This window comes from Melanostigma gelatinosum, assembly GCF_949748355.1.
Source record: "Melanostigma gelatinosum genome assembly, chromosome: 13".
NCBI classification, from domain to species: Eukaryota; Metazoa; Chordata; class Actinopteri; order Perciformes; family Zoarcidae; genus Melanostigma; species Melanostigma gelatinosum.
In genome coordinates this window covers 22,420,175-22,445,168 of record NC_136646.1, presented here as the reverse complement: position 1 = coordinate 22,445,168, position 24,994 = coordinate 22,420,175, and the positions used below count along the sequence as shown (strand labels likewise).

The following is a 24,994-nucleotide window of genomic DNA, read 5'->3' as shown; positions in this document are numbered from 1 at the left end:
CTCTCTCTCTCTCTCTCTCTCTCTCTCTCTCTCTCTCGTCGTCTCTCTCTCTTCCTCTCTCTCGCTCACTTCCTCTCTCTCTCTCTCTGTAGCTCACACACATCCCCATCACATCCACACCCACACCCAAGGATACCCTCCCTGCCTCCGTCTCTCTCACGCCAGCCCTTTTCCTCTTCCACCCCTCCAACTACAATTTTTTTTTTTTGTAAATTTCCTCCAGGGAGGAGATGCTCATCTGACCTCACCCCCCCTCCCTTTTTTTTCCTCCCCAAATTCAAGACCTTTGTGGATGGTCTCCTCTTTTAATCCGTCCCTGCTCTGCTACTTTGTTGCTACCTGTGGAGGTTTCCACCCCCCCTCCCCCCGACGGGTTTTCAGCCCCGCAGAGAGGCACCATGCTGGGATTGGACGTGTGTGAGTTTGGGGGTCAGGTGCTGGAGCTGCTGTGGTTAACCATGTGCTACAAAGGTGAGGCGTTGGAGTGTGTGTGCGCGTGTGTTCGCGCGCATGTGTGTGTAGTGAACTAGAATAACATCAGTGATAGAAGTTATTAAAGGTGTGTCAATTATCAACTGTTCATAATTTAGAAATAAGGCGTGTGTGTTTGTTTTAAGATGTGTGTGTGTGTGTGTGTGTGTGCGTGTGCGCGCGCGCCATATGTCTCTATTGTGGCGGGTGTGGACATTTTTATGTCTCACATGAAGCGCTGCCAAGACCAGCCAAAGGTGGCAGATCAATAGCTATTGATCACATCCAACGCTATCTGTGACGATCTGTAACGTGTGTGTGCGTGTGCGTGTGCGTGTAATTATGTTTCTGCTCACATACATGCAAAAGGGTGTGTGTTCATGAAATGTTGGCAGAGGGAGCAGCTGTGTGTGTGTGCGTGCTGATGCTTCTATCACTATTTTTTTGCAAGTGTGTGTGTGTGTGTGTGTGTGTGCGTGCGCGTGCACGTTCACTACACTGCAGTAGGGCTGAGCAGTGACAGATGGTGGAACAGTCCTGGGGTTTCCCCTCACACAGGTGTGTGTGTGTGTGTTTGTGAGATGAAGAGACAAAAGGCGAAGAGGGATGCAAACAGAGAAAGTGAGTGAAGTCATCTAAAAGAGAGACATAAAGAGAGAGAGAGAGAAAACCACAGTGACAATTAGGAGCAAAGAAACAGAATGAAATGAGAGATCATCTTCAAGCGGAGGAGGTGAAATGAGATTTAAGATCTGAGGCGGCCGTGAATAATCTGTTCTATTTAGTCTTTGAATTTCAAAGAGCTTGAATCGATCGCTCTGCTCCAGTCAGGATCCGACCGTAGATCTTCATGTCTGCCGGTTTATTTACTTTAATGTTTCAGTCCCGACTCCCTGAACTTCAACCGCCCTACATCTCATCGCTGTTTTTGAATTACAAACCGACACGCGTTGAATTTAAGTGAATTCTGCTTCGTCTGTGCTGTTCTTTTGTGTGACTATGACACATCGAATCCCATCAAAAACACTTGGCTGAGATCGAGTGTTGAAAAACGAGGAGGAGGAGATTTTGATGGGAACGTGGGCGGTGACTGAGTGGAAGATAAATGGCAAGTAGGGAGCAAAATGACGACAAGGCGAGAAAAGGAGGGCGAGAAACATCGAGAAAAAGAGGTGTTTGGAGATATGAGGAGGAGAAGAAGAAGACAAACAAAAGGAATGAGGAGGGGAAGTTATAAGGAGAGGGGGAGGAAGACAAGTGGGAATGGTTGGAGGAGGATGAAGAGGAGAGTAGGTGGAAGATGAGGGAGGAGAGGAGGAACAGGGGTTAAACTGAAAAGAAAGGAAACAAAGGCGGTTGAGGTCGACGTGTTCTGTCAGCAAATGTTACCAGGAAAGACACTGAAGACACTGTCTGTGTGGTTAAGGAGAGAGTGGGTGAGAGAGAGAGAGAGAGAGAGTGAGAGTGGGTGAGGCCCAGCTCTTCATAAGCTGTCAATCAGAACAGACCGACACAGGCAGCGAGCAGCAAGTGTTCAGACTAATTGAAATCCTTTTCTCTCCTTTTTTTCTGTTTCTCTATCTGCATTTTCTCTCTAATCCTCCCTCACTTTTTTTACCTCCCTCTTCCTCTCTTTATTCCTCTCCCTTTGTCCTCCCTCTGTCCCTTCTTATTCTCTTTCTCCCCCACCTTCTATTAACACTAACCTCCACATCGTGCACTCTAATCCTCCTCCTGCCTCCTTCATTTCGTCCTGAACGCTCATCTTTTTCCCTCTTTTCTCTCCCCACCTGCTGACTATACTCTCCGCACACTCACACACACTCACAGACATGCTGTCAGTGTGTTTTAGAGACTGTGTCTCCTCACGTCATCCCTCCTCCTTTTCTTTTTTTTGTGCCAGCAGTAATAAATGAGGTTGTGCGGGTGAGCAGACACATACGAGACCAATCAAGTCAGTCAATTAGACAACCTGCTGTCTCTGCAGAGCAGCTGAGGACATATTACTCTGTGTGTGTGTGTGTGTGTGTGTGTGCGTGCGTGCGTGCGTGAGATTGATTAAAAGGGTGATGTGCTTTCTGTCTATAGAGACAAAGTCTTGACGTCATGTCCGGGCGAGCCTCTGTTTCACCAGCTTAACTCACTGCGTTAACATTTTACTTCATATATTCTTATAAGATTTGGCCGACGCCATCTTGCATTTTGTGGCGATATACGGCTCTAGTAGCTAGAGGCCTGGCAATCACAATGGGGTAGCCCCGCCCTAAAGCATCCCCTGCTTTATGGTCTGTGTGACTCTAAATGGACCATAATGTACTAAATGAACATCATGCTGTATTGAAGAAGACTTGAAACTAGAGATTGAGACCATAAACTCATGTTTACAATGTTTACTGAGGTAATAAATCAAGAGAGAAGTAGAGTCATTTTCTCATAGACTTCTATACAACCAGAGGAGTCGCCCCCTGCTGGACACTAGAGAGAATGCAGCTTTAAGGCACTTCCACATTAGCTTTTCAGAACTGGAGGTTGCCGTCTGATGAGAACAGGAAAGACTACAGCTTTCATGAATGTTTAAAAGTCATCTGTAAAAGTTAACAACTTCTTTTTTAGGGGGTATACCAGCATAGCAATAAAATGATACAGTTCTAGAATCAGAATCAGAACCGTTTATTGCCAATGTATGTAACATACAAGGAATTTGCCATGGCAGGTGGTGCATAACATTAGACAATAACATTGAACAATAAACAACAATCAACAGTGCAAGAAATAGAAACATATTAAAATTTGCAATAGAATTTAAAAGAATATAAAATAAAGTGCACGACAAACAGATAACAGGACTGTAAACAAGTGTAATGTAAAAGTAACAAGTGTGTTTAAATATGAAGTGCAGGGGAGTAGTAGGGAGGGAAGGAAATGTCCCGGGGATGACAGAGTCAGTGGGGGACCCGGGCTCTGTTAATGAGCCCGACTGCGGACGGGAAGAAGCTGTTCGTGTGGCGTGAGGTCTTGGTCCTGATGGACCTCAGCCTCCTACCAGATGGAAGGGGCGCGAACAGTTTGTGTCCAGGGTGAGAGGGGTCGGCTGCGATCCGTCGTGCTCGCTTCAGGGTTCTGGAAGCGAACAAGTCCTGGAGGGACGGCAGATTGCAGCCGATCACCCTCTCGGCAGAGCGAATGATGCGCTGCAGCCTGCCCTTGTCCTTGGCTGTGGCTGCAGCGTACCAGACCGTGATGGAGGAGCAGAGGATGGACTCGATGATGGCTCTGTAGAAGTGCACCGTCATTGTCTTTGGCAGGTTGAATTTCTTCAGCTGCCTCAGGAAGTACATCCTCTGCTGGGCCTTTGTAGTGATGGAGCTGATGTTCAGCTCCCACTTGAGATGAGTCCAATGAGGGTGGTGTCATCCGCCAACTTCAGGAGCTTGACGGACTGGTGACTGGAGGTGCAGCTGTTGGTGTACAGGGAGAAGAGAAGAGGGGAAAGAACGCAGCCTTGGGGGGAGCCGGTGCTGATGGTCCGGGAGGCTGAGACGTGTTTTCCCAGCTTCACATGCTGCTTCCTGTCACACAGGAAGTCTGTGATCCACTCGCAGGTGGAGTCGGGCACGTGCAGCTGGGAGAGCTTGTCATGCAGCAGAGACGGGCTGATGGTGTTGAAGGCAGAGCTGAAGTCCACAAACAGGATCATGGTGCAGGTTCCTGGGGAGTCCAGATGCTGGAGGATGAAGTGAAGGACCATGTTGACTGCGTCATCTACAGACCTGTTGGCTCTGTAGGCGAACTGCAGGGGGTCCAGGAGTGGGTCGGTGAGGGTTTTTAGGTGGGACAGGACTAGGCGTTCAAAGGACTTCATGACCACAGAGGTCAGGGCGACGGGCCTGTAGTCATTGAGTCCTGTGATCCTTGGTTTTTTGGGGACGGGGATGATGGTGGAACTAGACGCTCGTCCAACGCTCTCTTCTAAAGTAATCTTCTGAGTTGTTGATTTTTTTAATTTAGTTGTAATCTCTGCTGTCTTAAACCTTCTCTCCGTTCAGTCCTTTCTGTTCTGCTGTTATTACAGACGGGCATGAGCTATCTGTAACCCCTCGACTCATGAACGGGACTCCATGGACTTGACTCTTTTAGTTAGACGGGAATGTTTCGCCCGCAAAGCTATAGGGCTCATGAGAAATGGTGTCTAACGATGAAGCAAGACCTGTCTGTTTGTCCTCCGCATATCTCAGGAACCGTTCATCCGATCAACTTCCCACTTGGCGGATGTATTGCTGGCAACCCAACGATGTGCAGTGTCATATTTGGTGCGATTTGGATCAAATGTTGATACACGTTCTGCGCAGCAGCGGGGGCGGGGCTTAGTCGAGCATGGCGTCTGCAGCGCAGCTTTACAGCCCGAGGCTCATTGACCTGCAGTCTGTACAGCCAGGAGGAGAGCAGACAGACGCTCCGGAGACGGAGGTGCTAGAGTTTGCGCTGGCTAAATTTGAGCTGCTACAGCCGAATCGACCCGCTCTCCTCACAGCGAAGGAGTCTCCCGGCGGCGGGGAGTGAGGCGGTTCTTGTCTCATTTGTGGTCTGATAAACAGAAAATTAATCAAACTGTGCTGTAGCTGTCAGGCTTTGGTCATACATAAGTGGGCGTGGTTTCATCTCTGGCCTCTTGCTCACTTTTTTTTTTTTAGCATACGCTTTCAAAGCATCAGGTCTGCAGTAAAGCAACCTGCTACAGATGCTGCAGTGTCACGGTGAGACATCCTCCGTGTGTTGATGTCACCAATAACAGCAGCTGGTATCAGCTGTTTGTCATCTCGGTGTTTCATCAGCAAGGAAACAAGCAGGAAATGAGATGTGAACGATTTGCTGGTTAACATGATGAAGTGTTATGAGTGTCTCCAGCGTTGACGGCGTGTCTGCAGCCTCGTGCAGGTGACATATTGATTCCCGTCGTGTTGCAGCGGTAAAAGGACCAGCAGCCTAGATGGAGGCAAACCGTGCTCATGGCCTGCTGTAACGCTGTTATTTAGATCAATCTTCCTTTACTGCCTCTTCCTTCATTGTAAAAGCCGCTATCGGCTTCGCAGAGACCTGAAAGGTTTCATTTTATCTTCCTCTGTGTGTGTGTGTTTCTTTTTCTTGTATATTGTGTGTCTCAGCGTCCCAGAGGTCTCGTTATGGTATTAGAGCAGTGACAGCGGGCCTCATAGGACTATAAAAAAACAGCAATGCTTAGGGCTCAAACACACACACACACACATGGTGAGAAGGAAGTGTGTTCCTGACACGGTGAACAGTTATCTGGGTTAAGGAAAGAGGAGGCGATAAGTTAAACAGAGGAGGGCTGTTGAGGAAGTAGAAGAGAGGTTTAACTTTGATTACTTAAAGTCCCAATAAAGCCCCATTTATGATACAGTATGTTAAATGAATGTCAAACACAGATTTCTTTGTTGATCCAGATAAAAACAATTTAATCCGGTAGCCTCCATCGCGTGGATGAGCACCAGGATTGAACACAGTTCAATAGTTTAACAATTTGGGAAATATGCTAGAATTACCACTTTAATATCTGTCTGTTAAATATAAAGCTACAGCCAGCAGCCTGTTAGCTTAGCTTAGCATTAAGGCTGGAAACGGGGAAATCAGCGAGCCTGGTTGTGTCTACCAGCTACAGTAGATTTAGTCACAATCTGGATACAGACATTTGTGAAAGCCTCATGTCAACAAGGAACCAACAGAATAACGTGTGTGTGTGTGTGTGTGTGTCTGTGTGTGTGTGCGTGTGTGTGTGTGTGTGTGTGTGTGTGTGTGTGTTAGGACTCATGTTAGCATTCCTCTTCGAATCCTTCTTCCGCCTGAAGCCACCTCTTTCCTGCCAAGACAGATTGCTGTGTTGGTTTTGCACTAAACGTGTTGGTTTAGCTGTAAATATGAGCAGATGAACACTGATTCTGTGTCTGATGGTTCTACATACTGCTGTGGATCCTCCGTGTTAGTGTAAATATATATCACTTGTGCAAATGCGGTTTGATTTGACGGCAGGTGATGAAGCCGTTCAAAACACATTATTTTCATTTGTTTCTTACACAGACACAAGAAGATAAATCAGTTTTTTTATTCACTGAAGTAAAAACAATGAAGACAAATGAACCCCACGTTATTTGACTCTTAGGTTTTGGCAACGAAAAGAGCCTAAAGAAATCCACATCAATATTTTGTGTAAAAGCAAATAACAAAAGTGAGCATGCCCGAACATGGTTTCAAGCTTTCTCAGTAACAACTCAACAAGAGTGCTGATTGTCACTTGTAGCACGTATTTAACAGCAGACGGCTGCGTTACGGTGCAGAAGACGGTTTGAGAAGCTGGTGGGGTAACGAGGCAGTTTTATGGCTATCAAAGAAAATCCACCGGTTGATATCACATCACAGATGGAGGGCTGCAACAGAAGGAAGACCACACAATACCGGTACACATGTCCACACATGGACCAGAACAGACGCACTGCTGGTGTTAGCTCGTCTCTAACACCAGATCCGCTCACTATGGAGGCTTTTAGCTCTGAATGTTTCTGCTGAAATCAGCTGCAACAGTAGATGTTTTTTTTAGTTATTCCTTTTGACAAAACTGATTAAATAGTGCAAAATAAAGAATCATTTCCCTAGATTCTAGAACTCAGACTCATTTATACAGACTGCATATCTGATTAAAAAAACTAAATGTACCTGTTTTTAAAGATGCAATGTCTAAGATCTGGGCAGAGTTTTAGTTTAGAACATTAACAAATTAGATAATAATAGGTCACAATGTTGACCCACTGACCAAAGGTCTGTCCTGACCCTAACTGCTCGAGGTCAATGCCTAACCTCAACCAGTCGTCTGTGATTCAACCAGATACACCAGGGCGGGTCTCTCCGGGAAGAGCAGTGGGAGTATGCCTCTCTTCCCCCTCTCCTGTCATTTTATACACATATATGTAAATATATATATACTGATGATTGTATCTGACTCAGTAGTAGAAATAAAATACTGCGCCTATTTATTCGTAAGATCTTACACATTGCGACTTCAAACAAAGGAGGAATCCCTCTTTGGTTGCCAGGTTTCTACTACCGCACACGACATATTAAAAACACTCTCGCATCTCTGGGCACCAAACCCTGGATTTCAAAATGAATGTTAATTGGCGGTTACTGTGACGGGTCAGCAGTCTGGAGATCAAAGAGGAGCGATCAGATGTCAGAGAGGACGGTAGCAGCGGCTCACAAACACATTCCACGCTCCTCGTGTGGGGATGAGCTGCAGAGTTTGATATGGAAATACAGCAGGGTGAATCATTCATGAAGTCATCTCCCGTGCAGATGTGACATGTAGAGTTTAACACGTGTGTGTTTGTGTAGATCCTTGTGTTGGTATTTTAAAACAGGCATTTTTTTTACAGAAACAATTCCTCATGTTTTCAGCTTCTTAACTGAACTGGATTCAACACAGAAAGATCTTAAAGCAACAGTTGTCTTTGATAATGAAGAAGATGCAGATTCAAAACATGAGGCTAATTCATGCTATTTCATGTATAAATAATATTTAATATCAGAATCATGGATTTTTAAGAACATTTTGAGGATCTCTTTCTCAAACACAGGAAGGAAAATGGGAAAGAAATTTCCATTCCTCTGCTGAACATCTTCATTTTTACCGTAATAGAAAGGAAACGTGTGTGTGGATTATTAATCTGCCCGATCGACTCAAAGTATGAGGCGGGGAAACCTGTCTGCGCCTAATACTTGTTTTTTTTAATTTGATTAGAGTTGAATTTGAGTCCATTAAAGGAGAAATAAATATAGATTTATGGTAATGCACTTGCAGGGTGTATTAAAACTGATCCACCATGGATCTCCGATGCTGCGAGTCGAAATAAATGCTCCACTTTATCTTCTCGGTCGTATAAACCAGACCCACAGCGAAGGTGATGTCACTGCAAGGGGAGTTGAAAGGGTTGCCATGGTGACGGGCTGAAGGCAGCCGGGTTTGGCCCTGTGTGTGTGTGTGCGTAATTTGATGTACAATCGGTAGCATGACGATAATTTCCTTAAAAGTATAGAATGTACAGGTAAAACACAAATCAGAGTAATGGCTTCTACACTGAGCCATCTCATTATGAACAGTAAAAACAGAAGCAGAGGTAAATACACGTCCAGCTCGCAGTCTGTATCTGTTGCATCCTGTTCTCCAGATAATTGGAGTCTAGATGTTACTTTGTGCATTCGTGTTGGAGACCATGTAATGTTTTATAAATGGTGTGTGTGTGTGTGTGTGTGTGTGTGTGTGTGTGTGTCTGTTTATGAGAAAAGAACATTATCTGGTTTATTCAACATTCTCCAACGCTTTCTTATCTCGGCCCTTGACTTTTTGGACCACCGAGTTTTTAAGCATAAAGACACCAAGGCACAAAAGTCTTGAGTCGGTTCATTGCTGAGAACATTTTATTGTGGTCAAAGTTCTTTATTGCCAATGCTATGAGCTTGCATTGTAGTCATGACTGATGAAAGCAGGTTTTAGTGATAAAGAGATTTAAATTCCTGCCGTCGGTACATCCTGGTAAATAAGAGCCTGCTGTGCTGAACGTTCTCTTTGTTGTGAACCAGGTTCACATGTTTACTGTCCAGTCAAAAATCAACTGTGAACGCTGGTTTTGTCGGGTCAAATCCTTTCGGTCGGTGTAACTATTCCAGTCTGCAAGTATTCACTCTCAGGAGGTGCGGAAAGAGATCGAGATGCCAAAATGAACTTTCATCTTGCAGAACACATTATCCAATGTCTGTAAAACTCTCCGTTCAATCAAAACCCCTGATGAAATCCAGGATGGCTGAAGAGAGTGAGATGCATCTCATCCCCGACGGTGAAGCAATCTCGCCTGTCTGTTGCGTTTCCTCGGCAATGAGACAAGACTTTGGTGTCGGAAACGTTCTGGTTTATGTCTCAGTCAGAGTTGATCACGTTATTGTAACAATATGTGCTTTTATTGTACATAATATTAAGTGCTATTCCAGTTTAAAGTGAATTCAAATGAACGCATTTGTAAAATGACGGATGATGTCGATGAATGGGGAGTTCATCTGTAAGCTAGGGGAGTGTGGGGATACGTCAGGTCTAGATTAAAGCACCTGCAATCACTGCAACGTATGACAGCATCCCTTTATTGTTCTTCTCTCCCCTCTCTCAAAGGTCTCATGGCTGACAAGAAGGATGTGCATATTGAGGAGGAGGAGGATGACAGAAACCTAAACTACATCGCTCCGGTCCAGAAGAGTTTGGATGAGATTCGGCAACTGGACAAAGATGACGAGAGTCTGGTCAAGTACAAGCAAACCCTGCTGGGGACGGAAACAATGCCAGCAGGTGTGTGTGTGTGTGTGTGTGTGTGTGTGTGTGTGTGTGTATGTGTGTGTGTGTGTATTGTTTACCTGAGGTGATAGAAGAACTGGTGATTCACTCTTGTACCTAATGGTACTGCAGCTTTAGTAATACCATTCACTCTATATAATGACTTGGTGCAGAGTTCCTCGCAGTCATCAATTTCTGATCAAGCACACAGACACACACACACACACACACACACACACACACACGCACACACACACTCTGCAATAGACCTGCCTGCCTCAGCATCTCTAATCCAGCAGCCGGGCCATGCCAGCTGATATCAGTAGAATAGCTCTGACTAACACCGCCTCGTCTTAATCTTGGTAATATGAAATACAGTGAGAAAGGCTGTAATGAGAGGACGGGAAAGCGGGGAGGGGTCGGAGAGGACTTTATTGTCAAACTGAGGCCCTTAAGCTTTTAATCTGTCCTTGCTGAATCCGGATGGCCTACAAAACGGGTATTGGACGATTACTTTCTTCTCCAATAACTGAAATGTTTGTGGACCGTGATATTTTAATATGTACAATTTCAGCATTAGCATAATGGATGTTTGATATATTTTAGCCATTCTTTGGACCAGATTTAAATAACTCAACAACTTGATGGATTGCTGGACTTGACGATTTTGTGCAGACATTCATGGTTCCCAGACTTTTCCTGTAGTACCACAATACAATTGACATTCGTGGTGTTGAGTTAAATGTCAGTTTGTCCAGTACTTTGATTGATGACCAAATACCTACTGACATTCTGATGACATATATATATATATATATCTTGCAACAAAGCAAATAAAGTAGGCTTATTATCCAAAATGTCTAACTATCCCTTTAAAAAGATACAAACAAGAAAATATATGAATGAGTGAATGACATTTTTTTTTATGTCTGTATGAATGCTGTGTTTTTCCTCACCAGACCCCGCTGTGGCTAATGTCCAGGTGACCAGACTGACCCTGCTGTGTGACGAGGCTCCTGAACCAATCACCATGGACCTGACAGGTACGCAGTGCTTCCCTTCCATCGCTCTTCTGTTTGTTCCTCTCTATCCAGCCTTACTTTTCCTCCTTAACCCTGGCTAGCTGTGGTATGGCGCTGCTACAGCCTCGCACCCTGTGAGGTGAAACATGCCGCTGATACGCCCCGGAGCAAGGCGTCTCACCCCACGTTCTGCCTTTCATGTGCAGAAAGACTGCAGTGGGTGTGTCTACGCTCGAGAGAGGAGAGACAGACAAATGTTTGCTTAGTGGGCTGTATTGACATCTTCCCCTGGGTGCAGGCGAAAGCGACAGTCAGATTGAGGTGTCTGTAAGTTCACGTATGTGTGTGTGTGTGTGTGTGTGTGTGTGTGTGTGTGGTGCATGGTAATCAGGTGGCTGCAGAGAGATTATCAATCCCTACAGGGGATAAAGTTGAGAAAAGGATCGATCTGTGTGTGTGTGTGTGTGTGCGTGTGTGCGTGTGTGTGTGTGTGTGTGTGTGCTTTGCTTTGTTCTGGTTTTTCCTTGTCTGAGGCATCTCTGTACCACATACACAATAACACACACATGCACATTCACGCACACACAAAGACACACACACAGACTGCTAATAGGAAAGGTCACCTGGTTGCTAGGCAATACTGACTTTGTATTATATGCACTCTTCTCTGATTCAAACACGGAGCGTCCAGCAGCCTTTAATGTGCACGTTTCTCTGTGTAATGGAAGATCTGCTGATCTGCACTAAACGGAGAGGCTGCTCCTCCACACCAGACAGATGCTTTCAGATCTGATCGCAATCATAGATGATGGAGGAAGTGAGAGGTGGATGGAAAATCAATTGTGTAATCTCAGCTTGGACTTGGACAATTTTTTTTAACAGAAAGACTGCATTACGTACTGGTGGAGGGGGGAGGGGGGGGAGTTTAAAGGAGCACCTCATGGATGATACACGTGAAGTTCAGTTGAGTCGACACAAGGACGACGGTTTAGAAAAACAGTTGTAAGTGTGAGGTCTTAGTGATGTCATCAGGATTACAGGTGACTATCTGAAACCAAAGGTTTGCTGCTGACGCGCTGGCCGGCAATGATTCATTTGCAGAAAGAACAAACGAATACGTGTGGTGGAAACCACGCGTCCAAAACGCTCCAAAGAGTTTTACAAAGGTGATCAACAGAGGTCAGCAAAAAATAAGACTCCCTCTAGCTCTCCTTTCATTGACGAAACTAAGACACTGAACAGCTGATATCCCCATTGCTACCAATGTCAAGGCTACGTGACTCAATTACCGTAAATGACCAAATACAATTAACGGCATACTTGTATGAGCTTGGGAGCGACGTCAGTCCAATCCAGAAAGTGCTCTTTGACAGTCGGAGGCTCTTTTAGAAGCAGTGTTGTTGGTCTCGTGCAACTGGACAAATCTGACACTGAACTATTCCTTCTCCTATTTTCCCTGGAAGCCGTTCAAATATATATGAGGTTTAATTTGGATGAATGTGTGTGTTTGTGTTCCAAGAGCTAAAGAGAAAAAAGGAGAAATTGCTGAATGCTGCTGTGTGAGAGAAAAGCATCTTTCATCATTAATCTATCGAGTCAGCAGCGGGGTAATAATCGCTCCTGCTGGTGTCTCGTGTTGCAGTTAGATAGCCGAGCCGGCACCAGGCTGGATGTGAAATGGACTTTCCATCGATGGCTGAATGCATTGGAGACCTCATTATACACTATCGGCTGATTCCAATGCAGCACGGTGCCCTAAGTGATGACGAGCATTTACTACTGTGTGTGTGTGTGTGTGTGTAAGAGAGAGAAGGGGGGGGGGGTACATTGCACCACAGTAAAGGTGATCGCTCTACACTTTGAAAGTGTAGGAGAGAAAAGAGACTCTCCCTGCAGGCTGGGCTGGTTGTCCCATCAGAGACCTTTAACTACTGCGAGGTTGTTTGGGTTCGTGTCAACTTCTCCGTTCTCAAGTGTTCCCTCATGCACCTCCAAGCTCTCTGAGACAAAACTCTCAGTTTATAATTCATAATTTATGTCCGCTGAAGCATTTACAACTAGTTTTACTTAATTATGTTCCAGTAAAACAGTAATTCATGACCTCAAATAGCTCAATTGCGTGGTTCTGGTCATCCTGTAATACTGTAAGAATCTATCCCAAAATCTTATGTAAAATTCTGGTTAATTGTTACTTATATTATTTTCATTGAGCTCTAAGATCTACCTTAGAAACACAAGTAATGTTATAATCCATCCCAGATCTCACTGTACTGTTGTACAGGTTTCCTTTGCACTGATGTTGTACTGACAACATAAGAGAGCTCTCACTTCCTGTTTTACCTCCAACTGAAGTGGTTCAGATTGTCTTTTTTTTTAATGTTGGCTTTTCTGATGTCTGATCTTCTTGACCGCTCATATTTTTCTTGCCTCAGATCATCGCCTCGTGACACTTCCTCATCCTGAACTCATCGCTTGCTCTAGAAATCGTCCAGTGCATCACCTTCTTTTTATCAGCACTGCCAGACTATGACCTTCCTGTTAGAGCCTGATAGCGCTCAAGAAATTGCAGTTTTGTTGTCGTTTTCAGTCGTTGCTTGTGCTTAGATCAATGGCCTGAACATTGATTGCATTTAAACACAAAAAAAACATTTTTATTGTTTCAGGCTGAGCTGGCAGCACAAAAACAACTTGTAATGTGTTGCTGTGTCTCTGTGGAAAAAAGCAATACGACTGCCAGAGAGGAGGGTTTATTGCCCAATGGGGGCACCCATGCAATAACATAGGCACAATGCTGTGACCTAGTTTGGCTTGAACAAACATTTCATATTATGTATGTACATTAGACATCAAATAAACATAAATCTAACATTTTACTAGAAAACATTCTGTCTATCATTATTTCTGTGTGAGATAATTTCACTCCAATACTTCTACTTGGCTCGTCTCTTGATTTTTTACATTCTATTTCTCAGTAGATAAACACACACAACCATATGTCTGTGCTATACGGTTCAATACAACACGACGTAGTGTTTCAGTGTCCTTGGCTATGACTTCTCAGTGCTTTAGTGCTCTAAACGTAATCACCGGCTTTGTTAAACTTCCATGTTCCCCGGGTTCAGGGGCGTTTTGCTGAGCATGCGTGCTGCTACACATCTACTCAGTCTCACACACACACACACACACACACACACACACACACACACACACACACACACACACACACACACACACACACACACACACACACACACACACACACACACGCCTAGCATGCGGCCTCTTTATATCGACCACCTGATATTAACCCCACATTTATTGTGTGCTGGGGGCCTAGTATTATGTCATTTGTGACCAATTTAACGGTGTTCTTATTGTGAACTTCACCTAATAACGGGAGGAAAGTTTGTGAATAGAAAACTATAAATTAAAGTTTCAGCAGCGTACTCATTCGGCAGAACGGTCCTTCGAGTGTTCAATTATTATATATTTTAATAATGGGTGAGGAGAACATAGACAGCTCTCCACACTGACCTATTTTCTCAGTCAGACGCTCATCATCTTTTCTCTTTTCTCTGTCTCCTGAGACGAGAGGAAGGAGAGGAGGAGACGAGTCGGAGGGAGGAGAAGGGAGAAGGAGATTTACATACCACAGTTCATAGAGAGACTGGAATCCATGGAACCGAGACACAGATAGAGATAAATCTCTCAAATGTCGGCCAGTGAGGAACAGCTTTATTACCTTTATGACATCCATTTCTGATTTTGTTTAATGGGGAGTTTCAAGTATTTCTTATGGTGCTGTAAATCTACCAAACCACAGGGGGGGGGGGGGGGGGGGGTGCATGTAGATTCTCAATTTAAGTGAAAACATGACTGTCATAAGCAGAGTTGGAAGATTTTCATTAGAAAGAGCAATATGTCGATTCTTCGTGCCTAAATGTTGCACAAGTGCATATATATTTCATTTGGGTGTCGCCAGTGGGAATCAAACCTATAACGCTGCACTTCTGAAGGAGCGATGTACGATATGTTCTGTTTATGTGTGTTATCTGAAGTCACTTCCTTTTTCTTGCTTTGCTGTCTTCTGCCTCTCTTCCCATTTCCTCTATCTCTCCTCCATCTCCTCTCCTCTCCTCCTTCCCTTGCTTCTCTCCGTCCATTAGGAGGCACTCAGGACTGATGGTCGGGTTTAAATTGAGATATAAAGTGATTAGGCAGTGGATGCATTTCTGATTGCTGTGTGCTTTTTACAATGGTCAAGGATACTTTTCCCTCTTCAATATGAACCCGTTCAAGACAAAGACGATGTTATTGAACAAAGAAGGCATTCTGTTTTTTACCAGTAACTCTTATGTATAAAAGCAGAAGACTTTCCCCCTTCATGACTTAAATTCCTCTTATTTAGCTCACACAATGAGAGGGAAGTCTATATTTGAGTGATTTTGACCTGCAGTGAGCCACATTTATCTTATTGTAAGTAAACTCAGACTTACTAACGGCTTTCATGAACGAAAAACTTTCATCCTACATTCTTTATTTAAGTTAACTTATTTTAATTAACTGTTTAATTCCTTGTCCGTTTTTTTGTGCACGTATTTTAATTTTGTTTCTTTTGACCATTCAAGTTCCTTTTTCTCTCTTATCTGTTCTGATTGTAAATCAATTATTCATTTTAATTCAACCTCAACACCTATGTCTTTTCTCTTGGATATTTAATCAATACAGTTTGGAAAAACAGGACAAGAATGAAGTACTATCTGATAAAAACTATAGAAACCTATTTTAGTTTTATAACAATACATATTTTGGGCTAAAGAGGAGCAATTTCTCCAGATGGTCGTTCTAATAAGATTCCGCTTTATATATTTGTGTAAATCAGCAGCAGTGTGATCATGCAGCGAGTCATTCTGAGATGCTGAAGCAGGTGATATCATACCGAATGAGTCATGCTGACCATGAGGGATGTTTCATGGTTGTTGTTTGTGCAGGAGACCTGAGCGCTCTGAAGGAGAAGACCCTCTCCCTGAAGGAAGGCGTGACGTACCGACTGAAGATGCACTTCAAGGTAAGATGGATCGACGCAGTGACGGAGGGATTTTAAGGTTTGGAGCGGTTTACTCTACATCACTGGTTCCCAACCTTCGGGACGTTCTCAGAATAACCAAACAGCTCAGAGAGTGATTGACTTTGCTCTGCTGTGAGGACTCCTGCTGGACAGATGGCCTCACTGCTGTCTTTTAATGCAGTTTGATACAAATCCTAACTTTCTGTGTAATTGTAACATTGAACTCTATGTTATTGGCTATCTGTGCAGTAAAGACACATTGATAATGATGAAGGTTATTTATATGTAGCTCTCATCAAAACGAGCAACAATTACAAAATGCTTTGAATAAAGGAAGTTGTTGAGTTGCATTGTGGGTAATGTAGTATCCACTGTTTTTGGAGCTTGACCCACGCTCGGGACTAAAAGTCAAAGAGGAAAAATGAAACATACCGGGCTGATAAATACATGATGTCACAGGCGGTTTATGGTAAAGTGGAGGTGCCAGTTATGTCAGCCACTGTCAGAAAAGTCCTTGACAATATTTGGAGATCTGATGAAACTGTGTGTGTGTGTGTGTGTGTGTGTGTGTGTGTGTGTGTGTGTGTGTGTGTGTGTGTGTGTGTGTGTGTGTGTGTGTGTGTGTGTGTGTGTGTGTGTGTGTGTATGCGTGTGTGTGTGTGTGTGTGTGTGCAGGTGAACAGAGAAATCGTTGCTGGCTTGCGGTACCATCATGTGACCTCCAGAAAAGGAATAACGGGTAAGGCCACTCAGCTTCACCTTGTTGAGACTACATATACAGGAATATACCCATCTAGTGCTCTCAATGATGCTGATCATAAAGGGACAATAACACATAACCGAACATCAATCAGAGTTAATATTTGTAATTTGTGGCCTGCTCTTTGACTAAATATGGTATTTGTATAGTTAACTCAGGAAGAAGCACACATTCACCTCAAATTTACATGAGAAAGAAACGTACATGAATGAAAGTTCACATATTCACACCCTAACCCTATCTTGTAAAATATGTAACGATTACAAAACCAATGCTTGATTTGCAATGCAACAAAAACTCTTGTAACATCCTTCCATCTTCTGTCTAACTCCACATCCCCGGATTCTTCTGCAATAGTTTATAGTTTTCATCCCCAAATGACACTGACTCAAATGACGTCACTTGAGACAACTTATTGGACTTCACCCAGCTCCCTCATGGAGCCACAAACGGCTTCATCCAACTTGTTTTCCGCATTAGTTAAGTCGAATTGCTCCAAGTGTCCATTTTGTTTTTTCCTGCAGTGGACAAGGTGTCGCACATGGTGGGAAGTTACTGCCCAAAGGAGGAGGAGCACGAGGTTCTCTGCCCGGTTGACGAGGTCCCCAGAGGCCCGATGACACGCGGCCACTATCAGGTCAAATCCCACTTCACCGACGACGACAAGAACACCTTGTTGGGCTGGGAGTGGAACTTTGACCTCAACAAGGACTGGAATGAATAGAGTGAGAGAGAGATGATGCTGCTCTTCCCGTCTTTCACTCCTGCTCTCCCCCTCCTCTCTTTTCCTTCCCCTTTTCACCCTCCTCCGTCTTGTCCTGTGAGAGCAGCCTCGCAATGGTCCCGAGACGGGAGGCTCTACTTCCCCTCCTCTTCTTCCTCGGTCTCCTCTTCTACCTTTTCTTCCTTGTCTGTTCGGTGCAGGTGTCCTGACGGGAACCTTTAGAGAAAAGAATCCCCCCTCTCTCTCTGCCTTCTGTCACTGCATTTATATTCTTCTTCCAGATCATTCTACATCTGTGGTCTGCAAAAGCAGGCAATTAAAGGAAGTCAGTTTGTGGCACAAATGGAAATACAATATATAGGCCTACACACATTACATAATTACAAACACTCGATATCTGTCACACAGACGTCCCCAAAGAGAAGAGAGGAAATATGTAAATACTGTGCATTTGGATGTTCAATAGGAACTATTCCAATGCTATACCAATAATAGTTGAAGGGATGGTGACATGCAGCTCATGAAGGCCTCAAAACCTCGAGGGAACAAACACGATCCACGTAAGTACGCAGACGCAAGATCGGTTTCACACATTGCAGCGATTGTGTCATGAAAAAATCTTTACACAACGCGAGCGTGAAGCTGAACATTTTGTATGCGTCGGCATATTTAGTTATGCAACTGAAAACACATTCCACCACAGAAGCTCGGTTCTTTCTTTCTTTTTACCGCTGTGATCTTGGAATCGCTCTGATTAGCTCCATGTCGCCCCCTTGAGGACGGTTGTCTGTGCAGTTACTGGTGTGTAAAAACAAACGCTGATTATGTTCAAACCAGGGTCGCGTTATCGTGCCGGCTGTGCCAGGCGTCGTCATTTACGTTCATGTACTTGCGTGGATCACATTTGTGCCCTTGATAGCACCTGGTTGTCACAATGCATGCATAACCCATAAGTCTCTCAGACATAATTGACGTATTTTTAGATTCAGTGTGACTTATAGGATCCCGGGGACATCATTGTCTCTGATGTCCATCGCAAAAAACATGTACATCTACAAAGAAAACATTGCCTCAGAATCACCGTGTATTTTAAGTTTTCTTTCCGTGAATAGGCTAAAAATAGATCAATGGCAACATTGCAATTACAGTTTACATCACCCAAGGGTTTATGTATGTTTTGATTGTTATAGTTCTAAAACTTAGAGCAAAACTATCCCCAAAATAGAAATTCAATAGGGCTGGCAAAATCCAGTTTGAAACCCCTGTCTAGAATATTTGTTGAAGAAAAGAAGACGACTTTATTACTTTCTCAAGGTGTCGGTTAACTCCTGTATTGTCTTCATATATTTCTTTATTTAAAGCATGTATTTTATCCCATGTCTTAGGGTATCGATTGATTGATCTGTGGATTGATTGAGGGAAGAGATTCAACAATTTACCATCATGACTTCTCTTCAATTCCGTGGTTTCATGATTCAAACTATCAAATCACATACACCCACAAATATCGTTTCTCATTACAAACTTGAAGAAGAAAAAACTGAGTGATAATCCACACAATCAATTCAATCCATACAACAAGATTACGCTCTAACTGTCCAAATATTGTCTTTTCAAATCATGAATAAACTCTGATACGGTGCACAACATGCATCTATACTTTAACATTGCTGTGCGCTTTGAAAGCAGCAGTTTTCTCAAGTCTTTGTGGCGCGTTTGGAAAGACTGTAACTGAACTGTGCATATTGTAGAAAGAGATGCATGTATGTCCTTTAATAATTTCATACAATTCATTCATTAAAAATGAACAAAGTGTGCCCTTTCTGAACTTCTCTCATATACCAAGGACACAAGATGTGAATACAATTCTGCTTTGAGCATTATTTAAACATTTTAAGATGGTATCTGAAAGAATACTGAGACGTATATCGAGGGATGAATTAAATCCCCTTAAAAAATAAGAACTATCATCATTGTGTTCAGTCTTTGGATATGATATTGTCATTGTTGCTGAACATTGAACTTGAAATCGTTGTGATCTAAGACTAACTGTAAATGTTGGCTTGTTGGGTGTTGCATGGTTTAGCAAGATTCTCTTCCTTTTTTACGAGTTTATTGTAAAATTGAATGTGATTTAAAAAAAAAAAAAAAAAGATACTGACGCAATATCCAGATGTCAATGGTTGCCGTGTACCGCAGATACAGTATCTACAGGGATATTTTTAAAGGCACAGGCAGCTGGAAACATTTGTCTGTGTTCAATGCCTGTAACGATCAAGTGCTGCATCGTCAAATATTGGTGTCAAATCTAGTATCCTGTATCTTTTAATAAAGGCAATTCAAACCACAGTGAGAGGTGTCGTTTGAGATATTCCTCCCGCATGCACACAAAGCATTAGACGTGCTTATTCACATTTAGATGAGAAAATAGATTCCACTCTCACGTTTATAAGTTGACTATGCAGCCAGGAGACCGTTAGGAAGAAACAGAAAGAAAGCGAATAAGTGTGTTTACCAACATGTAACACTATTCCTTTGAGAATCAAACAGGGAATTTCATCTTTCCATTTACTGGAAAGAAAAGTGTGCAATCTTTCGTTTATATGGATCCACAGCACAGAAGATGATCGTGTTGAAGGAGTTATTTTTACCCTTTTTTTGTGCCTTGACTCAAAACTGAAAATATATAAATACTGCAGTACTTTCATCAGTGGGCCACAGGCTCAGTCACCATTGGTTCCTCCTTCAGCAATAGATAGTGACTACCCACTCTACTCAACTCTACCCAAACCCCTAAAAACCCTAAAGCCTTGAATTTAAATGACGGATGATTGATCATTATTTATTTATAATTCATAATGACAAAGATTTATTTGAAATACGGTCCATGTTGTGCCAATATCATGTATTTATACTCACAAACCAAGTACTAGCTTTTATTATCTTCTATACTTCAGGTCTTTAGACACTGGCACAAAACACACAAATGAAATAGAAAATACCAGCGTGTCATTATCTCAAACACCACATGCTCACAACGCTGGATGGAGCGCGTCATCAGACCAGGGACCTCTGCCAGATAAAGTGTGAAGGTGAGGTTAAATTGAGGGATTATGGCAGAAATAATATCACAGCAACACCTATGCTATTTTGTCAATAACATGTATAACAGTATAGTTTTCACTTCACCTAGCCTGCACGTCTTTGCACTACGGAAGGAAGCATTAACAGCAGTTCCCAGTCTGAAGGTCGGGAATTAAATGGCTCACAAGATTGTTTTCTGTGAATCTGAGAAGGAAAAATTATTGTATGGTGGAATAACTTCCCACAACACATTGACATATGAATGTTGTGACGGGAGGGGCTACAAGTAGACATTGCTTTATTCTAAGGGGTCATGGGATAAAAAGTTAGGGAACCACTAAGCACAGGAAACTCACAAACACAAACTGACAACAGAAATGGTCTTCTAACAGGAGGACGACTAATGGAGATCTTTAAGGTCTATTAGCAACAAGTAGGTTTACTGGATTACTGACTAAAAACCCAGAGTTCACTCAAATCTGTAATATTTACTTTGCAAAGTTATCCATAATTCAATAACCCTCGTTCTAGAAAAAGACCCCGACATGGAGCCATGATGCGACACACATCCGTACAGTAGATGGCGCTGCACACACTGGTTTCTGTTATCAGCCATAATAATACAAGGAGAAGAAGAACTTGTGGCGTTTGGTTTACATCGATGTTTATAGATAGACGTACGCTTACTTTCGCTATGTCGACAAAAATACACCACATATTAGTGCTGTCTGGTTACGAGAGGTAAGTTGTGCAGACAGTCGCATTATTATGACGCTCACAAACAGCTAGCTTATCTTATACGGTGTTAGCATACAGCGGCTAGCAAACCAACCAACGCCGGTTCTTAGCCGTTACAAGCTAACCAGGGCAGTAGTTGCTGCTACTCAACCAACAATATGTCCTCCCAATTATTTAAACTGAGCTGGTGGCACGCCTGTGTATTTGATGTTTTTGCTTTATTGCAAAAGTTCGTTATTTATCAGACTGTAAGACTACGCAGTGAATAAGAGATGCTACTACCAGCTAGTTTACCTGTTACTCTCACAGTTTAAAACATGTTTTTTGTGTTATTTTGTTTCCATTTCATGACTGGTTGCCAGTGTTGTGTTTAGAATCGCATCCACTGTCTAAGTCCATTGGTTACACAACATTTATTCAAGTTCTTAAGTGCAAATATACAAAGTACTTGTACTTTATTGCAGTGTTTTCATTGTAGGTTTTACTCCACTGACAGCTACATTTGTTTGAACGTGTAGTTTATAGAATATGACACACTGTTAGACAGTATTATATCCAACAGTATATAAAGTCATTTAAATTTGCTCCATATCGACCAACTACAAAGTGAAATGCTGCCTGAACATCAAGGCATCAGTTATAGTAATGCAATTATGTATCAGTATGAAAGGAGTACTTTTTCATAATAAATACTTTATTTGCTGCAAGTGCATTTTGCTAATATTACTTTTGCATTTAATAGCTTTTAAGTTGTTGGATTTATACTCTAAACAACGGTTCTTAAGACTGCACTACTCCCTGATTCAGTCGTAATGGAAATATGAAGACAACACCTTTGTCCTGCAGGTCTGGATGAGTTGTGTGAGTTAAACGCTGCACACGATGATCACAGAGTCGGCCAGCCTGGAGAGCCTGCGTGTGCTGCACCAGAGCGACGACTATATCGTGGTGAACAAGCACTGGGACATCCGCATCGACAGCAAGATGTGGTACGAGAAGCACACCGTGCAGGCGCAACTCGGCCACCGCTTCCCTGAGCTGGCAGACCCGAGCACCTACTATGGATTCAGGTCAGAATCACACAAATGCTAACTGCATCGGGTCACATGCAATACACTCATAAAGAGTGATAGTCTCATCATGTTTCTCTATTTCCTCTCAAAGGTTCTGTCATCAGTTGGATTTCTCCACAAGTGGGGCTCTTTGTGTCGCCCTCAATAAGGCTGCTGCCGGCCGAGCTTACCGCTGCTTCAAGGACCGCACCGTCACCAAAGCCTACCTCGCCCTGGTATGGAAGACACAAACACAGCCGAACACATGCACACAACAGAGCTGTTACCACATGTCAGTCTGTGTGTGACACCTTTTACGGGTGACTAAAAAGTAAGTACAGAAATGGTTTGATTCCCAGGTTCGTGGCTGGGTGGAGGACGAGACACAAACCTTGGACTTCTCCATTGGCAAGAACTCCTCAGAGGGAAAAACACACATGATGTGTATCGAGGGAACAGAAGGTGTGTGTGTGTGTGTGCGCGTGTGCGCGTGTGCGTGTGTCTTTTAACATGTCTTACATTTTTTAATTCTGGACTGGAAACCTCAAATTTTGTTCAGTAAGTTTTTGTCCACACAGTACACACAAAGTAAAAACAGACACATAAAGATAAAAACAAAATAAATATTCACACGCGGTCTAATATTGATTTAAATTAATTGTTGAATACTTCATGAAGCATGCTTGGGATGACTGAACTATTCACCTTTATTTTCTGGCTGATCTCTCCCCTTCCTTCCGTCGTCAGGTTGTGAGAACCCGAAGCTTTGCCAAACTGGGCTGACGGTGTTGGAGTACGGATTGTACGATGGAGACTCCGTCACCAAAGTGCTACTGCAGCCGCTCACTGGTAACAACACTCAGTTTCTCAGTTTGAAAATGAGGTAAAACGGCCTCATCATACATTTCATGCAGCATCTTAAAGACCCTTCTGATGTCCTGCGGCGCCTCTCTGCTTGAGGCCCTGACTCGCAGTCTGCTGCGTTTATTTGTTTGTGTTTGAGATGTTTTTCGGGATTATTTTGAACTTGAGTACCTTGTGTGTTTCATGACTCTGCTGTGAAAAGTCTTTCTGGCTCCTCACCATCTCTTTACCCCCCCCCCCCCCCCCCTCAGGCCGAACACACCAGTTAAGGGTCCACTGCAGCGCAATAGGCCACCCCATCGTCGGGGACTTCACCTACAGCTCTGGAGCGGACGACGCCCCGTACCGCATGATGCTGCACGCACACCTCCTCCACATTCCCCTGGAACCTGAGCCCCTGCTGGTCTCTGCTGGAGACCCCTTTCTCCCCACGGCGGATCCCAAGTGGCTCCCGCTGCGCTCGTTACGGACTCTGCCGGCCACCGTGGAGGCCCTGCTGGAGCGCAGGGTGGAGGAGGACAGGAAGATCAAAGAGGAGAAGAGAGAGAGGGTGAGGCTGGAGGAGGAGAGGAGGAAAGGACGCCGGGGACAGAGGATTGAGGAGGAGAGTGAGGAGCAGAGGAGGCGGTGTCAGGAGTGGCTGAGCGAATGGTCTGGGGACTGATTTATTGTTATGTATTTTAACTTATTTTAGCTGTTTACGAATGAAGGTGACGTTGAGTGTGCATGCTCCATCTCACTGACCCCCCCGTTGCATTTAAGTAGCATGCACAGAAGTAAACCCAGTACCATAATTCCCTCACCAACGAGTCACAAACATGATTTTAGAGGAGACATGTGTGAACATGTAAGCTGCTGCTTTCTTATTTAACAACTGGGAGCTTCCCACTAAAACCAGCCTTGAAAAATGATTCGCTGAGCAGTTCCACCACGGTAGCTGAGAAATAAGTGCCTCGCTCAAGTTCATCTTGATAAGTGAGGGGTTGGGTTGATGCCATATTTTTTGTCTAATACACATTCCCCCCCTGAAAAGTGTAAGAATTTGAATTTGGTGTTTGGTCATGTGACTTAACTGTGAGCAGCAGCAAATATTTTTTTGTCTAAATGCTCATAACTTCATGCGTGTTGTCACATTCACTGCATGGCTGTAACATACATGGAGTCCCATATGACAGCATTAAGCATTCTACAATGTATGTTTCTGTGCATTTCTGTTATTTCGTCGTTGTTTTACTGCTTTGAATCAGACTGTTTCCAACACAAAAAGTCAAAGTAACAACAAATACAAATGCGGTACAAATATAAAAAGCGAAATAAATATTTGAACAAGAATTCAGCCGCGTTTTTACATCATTATGTTTTCTGTCAATTGGACTGGATATCCTTTGGGTTAAAAACACGACTGCCGTCATGGGGTTTGTTGAGCTCTGAGGCCACGCACACACTTTCTGCTGCCATAAGGCAGCAACACCATACAGCTCATAATTATTCCAGGTGCATACTTGTGCAGTTTCAATCCTGCATTACAGTTTGATGTCCTCATGTTCCTCTGCAGTATTTGAGACAACCACTGTGGTGCAGTTACAACCTGTTATCCAGTCATTGATGGCCACTTAGCCCGCTGCAAATGCACAACGGTGTCTTTGCGGTTCTGAAAATGTACCACATTACACCTCCTCCTTCTAGATCACACCGGAAGTCAATCCTGCAAAGAAGATTTTAACTTGAGCAGCATCCTCGTTCATAACACAAATACTGGTTAAATGCAGAAAGTCACAACATATTCTATAATGTAATAAGTACATTAATCTTCTGGTATCACATTG

General features: G+C 43.4%; 2 protein-coding genes across 3 annotated transcripts; both read left to right on the top strand.

The window, feature by feature from the left end:
• The first annotated feature begins 357 nt into the window (after positions 1-357).
• LOC306786648 (rho GDP-dissociation inhibitor 2-like) lies at positions 358-19,779 on the top strand. The gene is made up of 6 exons (XM_079281480.1): positions 358-471; positions 9,698-9,871; positions 10,816-10,899; positions 15,870-15,946; positions 16,622-16,685; positions 17,231-19,779. The coding sequence occupies exons 1-6, from the start codon at positions 399-401 to the stop codon at positions 17,428-17,430; spliced, it is 672 nt and encodes a 223-aa protein (XP_079137606.1). The 5' UTR covers positions 358-398; the 3' UTR covers positions 17,431-19,779.
• Positions 19,780-21,118: 1,339 nt separating this feature from the next.
• rpusd1 (RNA pseudouridine synthase domain containing 1) lies at positions 21,119-24,473 on the top strand. 2 transcript variants are annotated; one of them, XM_079281985.1, is made up of 6 exons: positions 21,119-21,255; positions 22,099-22,322; positions 22,417-22,540; positions 22,664-22,766; positions 23,052-23,153; positions 23,420-24,473. In XM_079281985.1, the coding sequence occupies exons 2-6, from the start codon at positions 22,135-22,137 to the stop codon at positions 23,830-23,832; spliced, it is 930 nt and encodes a 309-aa protein (XP_079138111.1). In that variant the 5' UTR covers positions 21,119-21,255; positions 22,099-22,134; the 3' UTR covers positions 23,833-24,473. The 2 variants fall into 2 exon arrangements, with proteins under 2 accessions (XP_079138111.1, XP_079138112.1); XM_079281986.1 differs by lacking the exon at positions 21,119-21,255 and adding an exon at positions 21,382-21,481.
• The last annotated feature ends 521 nt before the right edge of the window (positions 24,474-24,994 follow it).